Source organism: Euprymna scolopes, chromosome 22 (genome assembly GCF_053919585.1).
Source record: "Euprymna scolopes isolate OS-2025 chromosome 22, ASM5391958v1, whole genome shotgun sequence".
Classification (NCBI taxonomy): Eukaryota; Metazoa; Mollusca; class Cephalopoda; order Sepiida; family Sepiolidae; genus Euprymna; species Euprymna scolopes.
The window spans coordinates 7,431,004-7,445,591 of NC_136503.1; the positions used below are offsets into that span (position 1 = coordinate 7,431,004).

Consider the following 14,588-nt stretch of genomic DNA (forward strand, 5'->3'; position numbering starts at 1 on the left):
CTGTTTGGTCTTCCATAGTTTGCTTTTTATCAGACGAAAACGTAAACAGAGTCGATCTGAACTCTACGTCAACGCGAATATCTGGTTACCTATATGAATAAGTGGAATTATTTGAAATTCAGGTACTTATATTATAATATTTTTGCATATTCTCTTAGAAAATCATCCTAAATCTTAGTTAGACAATAAATAAATAAATTAATTATTTCAAAAACCCTTTTTTTTAAATATTTAAGTACGTTTTTTGTGCAAGACAAAAAATGTCAATTGTTAACTTTTTGGGAAAATTTAACATTTAAAATTGAATTAAAAATAGTAGAAAAAGTTTTACATTATTCTGTTTTCTATATGATAAAATTCAGGTTTTTATCTTTCTGGAAAAAAAAAAGTTACTCAGATATAATGGATTTTAATAAATGTAATTTCGTTTTAAAAAACAACAACAACTTGATTTTGCGGCCATTTTTGGCGGTGCCTATACTTAACATATTCACCGAATTTCACACTTCAAAACTCAAAAGCGGGATAATTAAACACAATCGAAGTTCTGATATTCAGACGTCAAAATAAGGTATGCAAACATTTTTTTTTTTTTTTTTTTTTTAAATCTATAATTCTGTCCCTTACAACACAATATGTTGATTTCAGTCTCAGATGATTATTTTAAGCATATTTGTTCCCACTTCAAAACAAGGGGGGGTTTTGTAAGCAAAAAAAAATATATATATAAATATCGTTTATGAAAAATAAGTACACTGTTATAAAGTTCATTCTTCTCTTAATAATCGCTGAAAATTTCGTATTGATCGGATAATTACCTGATTTTTGGTAGATTTTTAAAAAGACGGTCCGTCAAAAAGTACTGACCTGCCCCCCCAGTTTTGGCGGTGCCTATAATATTTAATCAAAATATAAACCTTATTTAAAAATGAGATTTATTTTTTAAATTAAATAAATGAAAAATTTTTAATAAGTAAAATAGAGCAAAGAAATTTTTTTATTTTTTTCTAATATTTTAAGATTAGACCAGATTAGTAATAAAATAAACCCAAAAGTTTTTTTTTTTAATTTTGAAACCGTCTCCCAATGTCTATCGTCACAAGCTGCTGCTGCTACTCTTAAAGTAAGTTGTAAAAGTAGGCCAGAAAACATCTACAAAATGTGTTTTACGATTTATATATATATATATATATACATACACACAATTTATATTGAGATAGACAAATTTACAAGGTCGCTACACTGAATATGCCAATGCTTCAGACAAATGGTTGGTTAATACCACAAGTTCTCATCAGGTGACCTAAAAAAGTTTATTTTCCACAGAAGAAAACCAGCTCTAAAAAATGTGTGTGTGTATATATATATATATATATATATATGATAATGGAAATAGTATTCCAACGAGATAAATAAGGGAACAAACTAAGTTACATGTCCATCAATGTTTCGTCTTTATTGTAAAAAGTCTTACAATAACGACGAAACACTGGGCATATAAATTGGTTTGTTTCGTTATTTATCTCTCTCTCTCTCTCTCTATATATATATATATATATATAATGTGGCCAGAAATTCAATAAATGAATCGCTGACGTTTTTATTGCAAAACGATTTATTGCTGATTTACAATTCATAATTCTTGTGTGGTAATCTGTTGGTGAAATACTGAGAGAGTATGAAGGATGTTTAACCATAATCCGAAAAGTGTCTTGTGAAAAAAACTATTACACTGTTTTGAAATACCGGACATTTTTTAAAAAACTCCTTTTAAAATGGTGATGTTTTAAAAAAGATTTTAAAGTGCATAATATGGGCACTACCGCCAAGTTGAAAATTCAACTATTTCAGGTTTGCTTAAAATTCGATTTGTAGTCATTTAACATCAATTAAGTAAAATTCCCTGAATTTTAATTTCTTTTTAAGACCTCTTAAGCTTAAGTCTTAAATTTGAGACATTTTCGAGAATAAACATGAAGTAATGGATTTTGATCAAAATTGCAATAAGGATTCTAGACATAAGGTTTATATTGTATTATCGAGTGTAAAACAATACACCTATAATATAGAATAGATTTGTTTCAACAGGTACTATAATAAACGTCCGTGTCGAGTAGCAACAACTAGTAACCGAGTTGGAAAGTAAACCGCTAATGGTTCGCTATTAATTCGCCTTTCCAACCCACAGCTTCAATTAACAACTACCTTTGAATATATCTGAATCAGTCAGATGTTCAAACTACATCCCAACAGTTTGGAAGCAATTTAGTTAATTTTAATCTTCATAAGCAGATACAAAAGTGATGCAAAACTTTTGAGAATTCATTTTACCCAGGTAGAGACGGATATTCTTCAACTTAAGAAAAACAATATGGTCGCAAAGTGGTCTATAGATTACTAGAACATGTACCCGGCGTTGCCCGGTATTAAATCTAACGTTAAATTCCTTAAGTAAAAAAAAGGAAAGGAACTGAGACATATGGCTGCAAGTATTGTTTTTCTAAACAGTTCACTTCTTAAAAAAAACAAAAAACAAAAAAAAAAAAACTAATAATATATATATATATATATATATATATATATATGATGGTCCTAGAGTCAATGCTCAGCTTGGGAGAGGTGCTAGTCTAGTTTCAATGATACCCTATATATCAAAATTCGTTGAGTATATAGGTTGAGAAGTGTCCTCACTTCTCACTTTTATAGATATATAGATTGTCAACTACTTCTGATTTACTTTGACCAAGAATGGATTAAGACTTTCCATTCTTTTTGTTTTTACTCCCCTTCACCCCAAACAAGGCATATTTCCACTTGGACGTAAAGGGCTACTAACTTGGACCATGCTTAAGGATTAAGATGCTGGTTTACGTTGCATTTAAACTTCTGCAATTCAGTACAGTTTGAGAAGCAGGCAGCAGGAAGAGAATTCCAAAGTCTAGCTGTTCTAGGGAAGAAGCTATTAGACTAGAAAATTTTTATATTTAGGTTGATTGATTGTTGATTGTTTTTACGGCATATCAACCCTTTTCCAGTTATTTAATGCCGAATCCAAAGATTTTCAAGAAAATTTTTTTGATAGAATATATTTGTTGTTTTGAAGTTGGTTTCTATTTAACCCATAGTTGGGACCCTAACAGGTACTACCACTCCGGGTCAGAGTGGACCTGGGAGCAATGTCAATTAAAGGGTGGCTCCACACTCCCCAAAGCCCACAGGGATCTCAACAGGGATGTGACTTTGTTGCCAAGCGGATATGTATGTTAAGATGACACAAGTGCAACAAGTTCATCAGAACACATTCCATTAAAATACTTGTAAAACAAGCACAGAGATGCAACATTGTAGTGATGGGACAGGGGTTGGAGCCTAGTTGACAAAGTGGGGCCTAATAGATTGATTGCAGACTCTTTTTTAGATGCTATCCAAGAGGAAGAGACAAGTGGTAGATGCACCAGCCCAGATGTGGCAACAATACTCCATACATGGGCGAATGGTAGTCTTAGAGATGCGGGATACTCTCAGGTGTAAAATAGAACCTTCACAATGTCCTCAATGTATTTGGTCCAGTTCATATTTCCTGTGAATGAGAAGTTTGAAGGAAGAATTTTCAGATAGGGAGTTATTTGTTGTGGATATCGGTGGTTGGAGAGATTTCTTGCAATTGTTAAAGGAGAGCAGCTTAGTCTTACTCGCATTAAAAGTAACCATCCATTTACGTCTCCATTCAACTACCGTCTGGAGGTCATTTTCTAAGGATTCAGCCATTGTCTTGGATTTGTGTACATCCGTTATTCCCTCATGCATGTTGTAAAGCAAATATATCCATTTCGGACTCAATATTATCAGGAAGGTCATTGATGAATATCAGGAGTAATAGTAGTCCAAGGATTGACCCCTGAGACATCACCACATTAATGTTATGCTGCTTGGATGAATGTCCATCAATGACAACCTGGATGGTCCTATTGCCTAAGTAGGATCTAATTATATTTAGTATTCATCCAGTTATACCATATGATTTGATTTTTATTAACAACCCTTTATGCTAGACTTTGTCAAAGGCTTTGGATATATCAAGAGCTACAGCTTTGGCTTCAACCACCTTATATGGAATGCATGGTATATGTGTTCAGAGATGATTTAAAATATCTACAGTAGAACACCATTTCCTAAATCCGTACTGTTTGTCAGAAAGAAAATTAGCTTTTGCAAGGTAGTGGTCGAGTGCTTGATTAATTAGCGTCTCTAAGATTTTAGTGAAGAGGAGGAGGAGACTGATAGGGCGATAATTGAGAGGGTCGGTCCTTTCGCCAGAATTCTTGTACACTGGTACTACAGAGGTCATCTTCCAGCTATTAGGGAAGCAGGATTCAACAAGGCATTTGTAGTAGAGTTTTGAAAGTATGGGAGCTAGTTCAGCTGAGCATTTCTTAACATAGCAGGATTGAGATCAGGCCCACATGTCTTGGAGGTATCCAAGTTTTTTTTATGACGTTGTGGACAAGTGAAGGGGTGATTTTTAGTTAATCGATTGTGGTTTCCGTCCACATAGGGAAATTTGGGAGGGAGTTATTTGTTGGCTTTAGGATGGAGTTGGAGATTAATCGTCAAGCATGCAGTTCCGCCTTTTCGGTTGCCATACATGCAACCTTCTGGTTATCAGATTTTGGGGGAATTATTTATTATCCTTTAATCACTACACTATTAAAATTTTCGAGAAATCACAAGTTCCTATCTTCTGCAACTCTATGCGTTCCCTGGTTATTTCAGCATGCCTTCTTTTGGCTGTGGTTATTACTCTCTTAAAATGATTTCTAGCATCGATAAAGTTTTGCCTATTTGCATTTGACTTATGTACGAACCCACGGAGTGTATGCTGTCCCTGTGCAATGGCAGCTGCACAATCTGTAGTCAACCATGGGGGCGAGTGAAGCCTGCTATAATACTTCCGTGCATGCTCATTAAAAAATCTTCGAATTGCAAGATTTAAACGGAGTGAACTAATTCTATATTGATGTTATTAGCAACTCACGTTGAATTTTCTCTAAATTTGAATTCGTGTTTGAAAATATCAGTTTTGAAACGAAAGTAGAGTCGTTTTTTTTCTCAACATAAAATTATAATTTGATTTAAAGTTACCGTGTTTCTTAAATTGGAAACATGCTAAAAATAATTTTATTTTCATTAATTTACATCTTCGCATCTCTAATAGGGATGGATAGTCGTTCAGTCAGATTCAGTTTGAAAAACCATTTTCATCGATCCATCAAGTTAAGTTTAAAGGGTCACATCTTTAGAAAAAAGATTTGTTTTAAGTTGTCACGTGAGAGTGCAGAAGTGACTTACCTTGGACAAAACATGCAAATGAGAGGAAGACGAGCAACGCTTGTGGGGTGTTAAATATCTGCATCCATTTCGGCCGGAAAGTGCCGTAGCCACAGCTGAGGTCCACGTCATCGTCTTCGGCAGCATTGTCCTTTGCATTCGGCGAGAAGCTGTTAGACTTTCCATTCTTGTTAATTTCGCCATTGCCAATGGGAGACACGCTGCTTGGCATATCATCAAGTTCGTAACTGAATTAGAATTGAAAACAGATTGATGTACACCAAGAAGAAAAAATAGAAGCAGGTAATGCCAATGTCTTACCTCGTGAAGCAGGTCTAGGTCTCCTTGCTTTTGTAATGTACCCCATCAGTTTTTATTTACTCTTTTTAATCTAAAAACAATGGATAACCCCCCTATGATGGTGAAACAAGGGTTGCATAATCTTTTAAATCAGCATTGATAGAGTTCAGAACGATTGGAAAAAAATGTTGGAATAGACAGAGAAAATGTTAGTTTTGAATTTTTCTTCTGGACTAGTTGCACAAACAATGCTTTTTAGTCTAGTCTATCCTATTTAATCCACAGCTGGAGGGAGTTTATACGAGTTCATACCTTTCAATGTGAAGTGATGCACACAGTATGCTGCACTCAATCCATTGTGACTGTAATTATGACATCACATCCACATGTGTGCGCAGATGCTTGCACGGGGATGATAAAAAATGAAAAGAAGTAGATATACCAACACAATGCAATCTAACGCCACGATAATCTATAATATAAAGCTGAATGTGTGTGTGTGTGTGTGTGTTTGGTCACGAATATGGTTGATTATTTTTAAAAACTGATTACATATAATGATAGATGTATCGAGACACAGGAATGGGTATGTTTGATCCTGCAGAACGGTGGTTCATTAAAATTGTGGGGTCTGCGTTCGTGTCTGGTCCACAAAGTATGGAAATAAAAAATTAAAAAAAAAACAAAAAAACATTTACAAGTGTTTTTGATATAGATGAACATAAGAATACTTTGATAAGTATGTTTCAACTTAAATAGGGATGGTATAAAATTGTGGGGTCTGCGTTCGCGCCTGGCCTCCATAGAATGGAAATAGGCACAAACTTTAATAAATACTTTTCATATCTATCTGCGTAAGTATACTTTGCTAATTATAATTCAGTTTGAAGAAATATGGTATAATAAAATTATGGGGTGTTCGTTTGCGCCTGACCTCCATAGAATGGAAATATGTCACAAAGTTTAACAAGGCTTTTTAATATAGATCCACAGAATATTGTGATAAGTGTTTCAGTGTGAACAAGTATGGTATAATAAATTATGGGGTTTATCTATTTTATTTTTTACTTTCATCATATTTTGCTTTGGTTTTGATAACCCCCGAATTCGAAGCTATCTCTTTACAACCCTTCCTTTTCATAACCTATCATACTTTAATAAATCAGAGTCCATTTTCTGTAGGCTGTTTTTGAACCCAGTCAACGACGGGTACTTTTGCTAGTATTTTATATTTTGTCTTTATTATACCTACAAATTTATTGATAAGAATTATTTAAATAAAAACAAAGTATTTACCATTTAAAATACACACGAGGCAAAGAGGAGGAGTGATAAAAAAAGTAGAAAAAGACCTTTCCCCAAAAGGGTCTTTCTATTTTTTCTATCCCCTCTGCCGCACCATCACACAGAATTGTTTTAAATTGTATAAAAACTGATATGTGATCAAAACTGGATCAAGGATTCTAGACCTAAAGTTTAGTATCAGATTTTAATTTAAATCTTAATAAGGGAACATAAAGTGTTGGAAAACTGGTTCTGTTTGGGTAATGAATTTTATCCGCCCCGGGACAAGTATTCTTTGTGTGTGTGTGTGTGTGTGTGTGTGTGATACACATTGGGCTGTTATGGTGAGGTGCGGTAATGCAGTGGAAATGTAAAACTTTATTAGCTGTCACTTTTTTTTCTACTTTTCATGTTTAAAATCCTCGTCCTCGTAATCTTATAGTGACTGAATCGAGAAGAGTTCAAACGGACGCTTAACAGCAAATGGCTCTAATAACTATCCTTTCTTTATCTTTGTTTGGATTCGCCCTCTTCTTCAATTCTAAAGGTAAGTTAGTTTTCACAGGAATATATTTACTCCAAGTATTTTCAACCAATGAAAATCTGCTCCAAATCTCAACAAGTAACAAGTCCATATCAAATTAGTAAGTAGACGCAAACTTAAAGACTTATAAAACGATGAAATAAACAGTCGAAACCTTTTCCCAAAATTAAATTTTCAAAACTGTTTTAAGGTTTTGTTTATCTCCATTTATAAATGCATGCATGTCTGTGTGTATATATATATATATATATATACACACACACACCTCATTTACTTCCTTCGCTATAACAACTATACATCTCATTTTATATTAAATGAGCGGGGGATACCAGGCGTTGCCCGGGTTTTTGGAGGTGTGTATGTGTTGGGGGGGGGGTAGATCAAAACAACCCTGTTTAAAAAGAAAAAAAAAGTTGGCCGGGTGTTTGGAGGTGTAAAAGAAAAACAAAGTTTTAGTAGAAAGATAGGCTTAGACCCCAAACCTTTGACGCGGAGGTGGAAAGGAAATGGAAAAAAAACCTGCAAGCTTCTGGGTTTGACCTTTACTCCTGATCTGAAATGGAACACGCACATCAAGTCTGTTGCCAAGGTCGCTGGAAAGATGGTGGGATCCTTCTACCGCTCCAGAAGATATCTCACTACTGATGCAATTCTCTATCTATATAAAAGCCAAGTACGTCCAAGGATGGAATACTGTTGCCATATCTGGACAAGAGCTGCTAAAAACAGCGTATCCTGCCTTGACAGAGTACAAAATAGACTTCGTGGCTTAGTGGGGGATGCCCTTTTCTCTACCCTGCAACCTCTCTCCCACAGAAGAGACGTTGCGAGCCTGTCCTTGTTTTATCGTTATTTCCATGGCAGATGCTCGTCTGAACTCCAATCTCTGGTTCCCCCCTCGCCAATCTTTCACGAAAAACACCCGTCTAGCTGAATCCACTGTGAAAAATTTCCCCCACTCTATATCTGTGCCTAAATCAAAACGCGGATTTCATAAACAAAGCTTCTTTCTTAGAACTGCACGCCTGTGGAACTCTGTTCCGTCTGCCTGCTTCCCTCTGGACTACAACTTGGATGTCTTTAAGTCCAATGTTAACAAATTCCTAATGAACCGCCCCCTTAAGTAAACACTTCAGCAAATCTCACTAACTTAATGTACTTGCAATAACCCTTATCCCTGAGTGGCTTCCGGGCCTTGATAAGTGGTGATCACTGTAAAAAAAAAAAAAAAAAAAAAAAAACCTAACCATCTCGACCACGGGAATGGATGAATTGATAAGCGTGTTAAATTGACGTTTATAAAGCGAAATTAACAGGTGCGAGAACACGTGATGTTTGACCTAGTTTTGCGCTGGAAGCCAGTTCCTGTTTTCCCCGCTTCGCGGCGATCAAAAAATATCTCGAAAATAGCTTGTAAAAGTAAGGTAAATTAATGATAGCTGCGACCAGAGTTCATTAGTTGCAGATATTATTTAGAAAGCATATAAAAAGTTTTAAGGAGCGAACCAACCGAGAATCACGGCCAAAAAAGCCTTTTGTAGACATACACATAAAGCGAACGAACATACACACACACACACACACATACATTTTCGCTTTTATATATATAGACTAGCGGGGGGTACCCGGCGTGGCCCGGGTGTTTGTAGGTATGTGTGTTGGGGGTGGGGTGATCAAAACAACCCTGTTTAAAAAAAAAAAAAAAACGTTGGCCGGGTGTTTGGAGGTGCAAAAGAAAAAAAAATGGTTTTAGTAAGAAAGTAGGCTTGAACCCCAAACCTTTGACGTGGAGGTGGAAACGAAATGGAAAAAAAACCTGGGACCTAACCATCTCGGCCACGAGAGAAGAGGGATGAAAAGCATCTTAATTTAACGTTTATAAAATGAAATTGATAGGTGCGAGAAACTTAAGTCGCATGATGTTTAACCTTGAAACATGACGCGGCTGCAAGCCAGTTTTCACTTGTTTTATACTGAAAAGCAAAATAAACACGCGGCGATCGAAATATCTGGAAAAAATAGCATGTGAAAGTCGGCCAAATTAAATTACACACGCGCCCCCCGTTCTTAAGTCGTAGATATTATCATTTAGACGTGATATAAAGTTTTAAGAAGAAGCGAGCCGAGCGAGAAGGCCGACGAAAAGAGCCTTTTGCAGACATACACTAAAGCGAACATACATACATACATACACACATTTTCGCTGTTATATATATAGATGTTCATGTGGTTCTTGGACACGAACAAAGACGTTATCGTTGTCCAAAAATGGCCTTATCAAAGCCATGGATCATGCCATGCAAGAATAGTGTAACAAGAGAAAAATACTTATGTATGACTAATACGAGTCTTAAAGAAAAGCTTAAATCTGTTGAACTGTTACAGTTTAAACCTCGACCCCCCCCCTCACGTGCAGGATCGTCGAAAAGGAACAAACAAAAATAAATCCGACTCGTTTTTTCTTTTTGTTTTAGCAAAAGGCATTTATTAATATTACTTTTTTTTTTTTTTTACAAAGGAATCACCGCTTATAAAGGCACAGAGGCCACTCGAGAATAAGGGTTAAAGAGTGTACAGTGGTCAAAGGACAATATAGTAATCGTTAGAAATGTAAATTTGGTAAATTGGCTCATCAGGAACTTATTTATATTGGACTTGAAGATGGCCATATTATAGCCAGCTGGAAAGCAGACAAATGGAAGCGAGTTCTTCAGGTGTGCGGTTCTAAGAAAGCTTTGTTCATGGAATCTATGTTTAGGTTTAGGCACACATTAAGAGTGGGGAAATTATTGATAGTGGTTTCAACTAGACGAGTGTTTCTCGTGAATGTTTGGTGAGGGGGACTATAGATAGGAGCTCAGACGAGCACCTGCCATGAAAACAATAAAGCAGAGAAAGGCTCGCAACATCTCTTCTGTGAGAAAGAGGTTGCAGAGAAAAGAAAAGGGCATCCTCCACTAAGCTACGAAGTTTATTTTGAACTCTGGCAAGGAAGAATAAAGACCTACCCAGATGTGGCAACAGTACTCCATCTTTGGACGTATCTGGCTCGTATATAGGTAGAGAATTGCATCAGCAGGTAGATATCTACTGGATCGATAGAAGGATCCTATCATTTTTTCAGCGACCTTGGCTATGGATTTAATGTATGTGTTCATTTCAGATTAGGAGTAAAGGTCAAGCTCAGAAGCTTGTCAAAACATGAAGCCTCCCCAACACGAGAGCCATTCATTTTAATTGATGCCAGATGAGGATCAGAACGTTGATGTAAAGATAGGAGCTTGGTTTTAGATGCATTAAAAGTAACCAGCCACCTCTTCCCCATTGCATCACATGCTCAAGATCAGAGGAGAGAGAGAGAATCGGAGAGAACTTGGTCATTTACAACCTTTGATGTGCTGCCATAGATGGTAGTGTCATCAGCATAAATGTCTACGAATGATGTAAGGATGTGATTTGGAAGATCATTGATGCAGATCAGGAAGAGAGTTGAACCCAGCATGAACTCCTGAGGGACACCAGCATTAATACTATGAGCTTCTTTCTACCCATCAACCACTACTCTTCTAAACAGATCAGAGAGAAATTATTTAATAATTGAAAAGACATTTCCAGCTATATCATAGCTGGAGATCTTGTGAAGTAAACCTTTATGCCATACCCTATCAAAGGCCTTTGATATGTCAAGAGCAATTGCCCTAGAAAGGAAGCCTCAGACGAGAGATTTGCTAATCCTATGAGATATAACCGTAAGCACATTTGCTTACGGTTATTTCAGTCTTTCCTTGTCAACTGACACATTACTTTAACTGTTTTGCATCTAGCCCAATAATTCTCATCCCTTATTTAAATGTGGCCAGACCATCAAAGTCTCCTGTTCTGCATACATTTTCTCAATAATACTATTCAGATGTAATGAACGCGTGGGAAAATATCAGCAGGAAATGTAAGATAGCTGGCTTATAGCATACTAGCAAACATACCCACACTTGTGCATAGGATTTTGCTGCAAGCTTGGGTACCTACTTCATAGGCACTTTTGCAGTAAGTGGTAGTTGTAAGAGCAACTGGTGTTTAAGGTGGCGAACCCCAACTTGGTGTGCACCATCCCTAGTGGGTGAGTTTATGAAGAGCCACACTAAATATGACCTTGAACTTTGACAGACCTTGACAAATGGTGTAGACCATGTCTAGGCCTGAGACCACCATCATGTCAGGTTTGGTGATAATCGGTCCAGTGGTGTGGGCTGTATGAGAGTTGTACACACACGCATGCACGAACGCTACTACTTTATATATAGATAAACCCTTTTCAGCAATTTAATGCCAAATCCAGTAATTTTTGGGAAAGATTTTATGTTTCAAGTACTTTACATTTACAAATATTTATTTATGGTGTTTGGTTTGATTGTTTTGTAGAGGAAAATGGTTTTCGATTTTGACTTTGAAAAACATGATTGAGTTTTGCAAAGGAAAAGAAAAAACAATAACATCAATGTTTGATGCATTTTAGTCAGGAACCCGATATGTTAAGACAGCCTGATCGAAAAGGGAAATATGGAAGGAATTGATAAGGATGGACTTAACAACAAAAAAAAAAAGAAAAAAAAAAAGAAAAATAGATATAAATAACAACCTAGCTAGAGATAAGTTAATTCGAAAGTCAATTCATAAAAGCCGACCAACACATACCGGCATTGAAAATGGATGTAAAAAAACCGAATGATATGTATTTTTTACATCCTTACCCCGACCGCTATTTGTTTTTCTAAATTCTGGACGAGGCGATAAGCAAAATAGAAAATTGTGAAAAAATATAAAAAGGAACGAATGTGATAATCGATTGGAATCGTTTTGGCGATTGTAAAAAAAGTTAAAAAAAAAAACATTTAGAAAAAGACGATGTTAAAGATTATGTAAATAAAAAAATAAAAACGTTTTACTTTTTTTTTTTGCATCCAATTTCAACGCGGTTGATAAGTTTCTTTGCAAAACAAGTTCCAAATTGAAAAACAAGACTAAATCTTATTTGACACGAGTTAAAAATATCTTCAATCGAGGGTGGTTAACCTATAGCACGTGTGCCAACAGTGGTAAATTATGCATGTTCATGCAAAATAAAAGTAAAAAAAAAAAAGAAAGATTTCTACAAAAATTACAACTGAAATTAAAGTTATGGTTAAAAAGAAAATTTAACCAAAAAATTAATTTTCATTTTAAACGACTTTCATTGCATTTTTATTCGTGTGCTAGTAATAACTCGTAGTTATGGTAAAAACTGCGAACGTTTAATTCTTATTTAAAAATAGATATTAAAGTAGATAAACTGTATCTTTTAATTGGAAATAATTTAATGTTTTATAGAAATCGCTCCAGACAAATCATGAACCACTTTATGTAAATATTAAAAACATATTTCAAGGTCAAAAACCAACCATAACCAACAATAATTATTGGATAGATTCGGACCTATAAAGCAGCAATTCTCCCCTCTTTGTTAAAAACATCGCTCATGGAATGCGAGGACTAAAGGACAAAATAAAGGAAGCGAGAGTTACGGAGGATGCCGGAAGTAAACTAGAGGTCCACTTCCTACTTTCTTTACTGGACGCACCTTTGCAACCGTTTGAATATCCATTTTTTTAATACACAATATTTTTTTAATTCAATAATTTCCTTCCACACCATTGTTTTCTTTACACTATCTCATATGCATACTGTGTTTATGCAATATCTTTTCATGGAGATATTAATTTATTGAATAACACTGAATGTTTCTGCTTAACAAGTCTTGTTATTTTTAGAATGGTACACTAGGTGTATCAGAATGTTTGTAGGAATTTTTGACACCCCTAACACGAAACTGCGAATAAAATATATATATAAAAAAAACAAACTCGTAATATCTTTAAAAAGTGGGTTGTTTATTTTCTTTATGAATTATACTTCCAAAATAAACGATTAAAGTTGTTTAAAAAGTAATAGAAATATTTTTTTATTTAAAAAAAAACAGTAAGGAAATTAATTGAATTTTACGAGTTCAGTATTTTTCAATTTTTAAACTTTAAAAATCTATCAAAATTTTTCTATTAATTCTATTTTTCACGCCCCCCCCCATTTTGAAATATCTATTAAAAAGTAAATAATTTACTTAAAGTTTTATATATCACAAATCGAAGATAAAATATCAATAAATAATATATTCAAATTTAAAACAAAAAAAGTAGTGTTTTTTTTAGAAATTTACCTGCAAAGTCCGAAGTTTAAAACTTTTTTTTTAAACCACGTTTTTTTTTTTTTTTTTTTTTGTAAAATGAAACCTTTGTTCCTTTAATTGCAATAAAATGTAGGGGTTGAATTACATTTTTCGAGTAGTTATAAGCTTGGAAAGACAGGGTGTCGAATTATTCAATATTTTTCACGAAGTTTCTGACACACCTAATGGTACATAAGAGTATTTTTGTCAAATTGCCGCATGTAAGATGCGTACGTTTTATGCGAATACTTTCGATTGATTCAATCAATTGTCTTCAAACGGGGTATTAGTCTGGTGTTCACGTCACGTACACAGCACCTTGTCATCCATGCGTACATTTAAAAAGCCATACATTGCCGCACCATTCGATCAACTCAGCAAATCTGGGCAATAGAGACTAATGCCCCGAAAGTTGTAGGACATAAGACCCATAGATGTTTTATAGGGCAATTTGATAAAGATACGTGATGCTCTCTCTCTCTCTCTATATATATATATATTATATATACACACTAACACTAGAAGGATGACACGACGTTGCCCGAGATTAAATGATGATCAACGAGTGTTTTACACTCCCATATTTGTCATCGAAATCTGTGAAATCACCCATTTTTTCAATCAACTCGATTAATTTCATGCTTTGAGGGCCCATCGCTATGCACCTGGAGGAAAAGTCACTGCAAGAGGCATGTGAAGAAGCTCACAATATATCGTTGTCTACATTGCACTGTAGAGAACGTACTATTTTTATAAAATTAGTTTTATATATAATGGCTTGCATTAAAGTTTAAAATGCAAAAAAGTCAAGTATCATGATTCAATTGTGCTATAAACAGAAACATTCATTTCGAACGTGCCCTTGTCATATCAAAG

At 35.0% G+C, this 14,588-nt stretch overlaps 1 protein-coding gene across 5 annotated transcripts in view; it reads right to left on the reverse strand.

The window, feature by feature from the left end:
- Nucleotides 1-14,588, reverse strand: part of LOC145243876 (solute carrier organic anion transporter family member 4A1-like) — a 297,463-nt gene that overhangs the window by 43,477 nt on the left and 239,398 nt on the right. For all 5 annotated transcript variants that reach the window (XM_080106950.1, XM_080106949.1, XM_080106953.1 and 2 more), the window contains one exon: nucleotides 5,350-5,576. In XM_080106950.1, coding sequence (XP_079963076.1) covers nucleotides 5,350-5,576 — 227 coding nt within the window. The remainder of the gene's footprint in view (nucleotides 1-5,349; nucleotides 5,577-14,588) is intronic.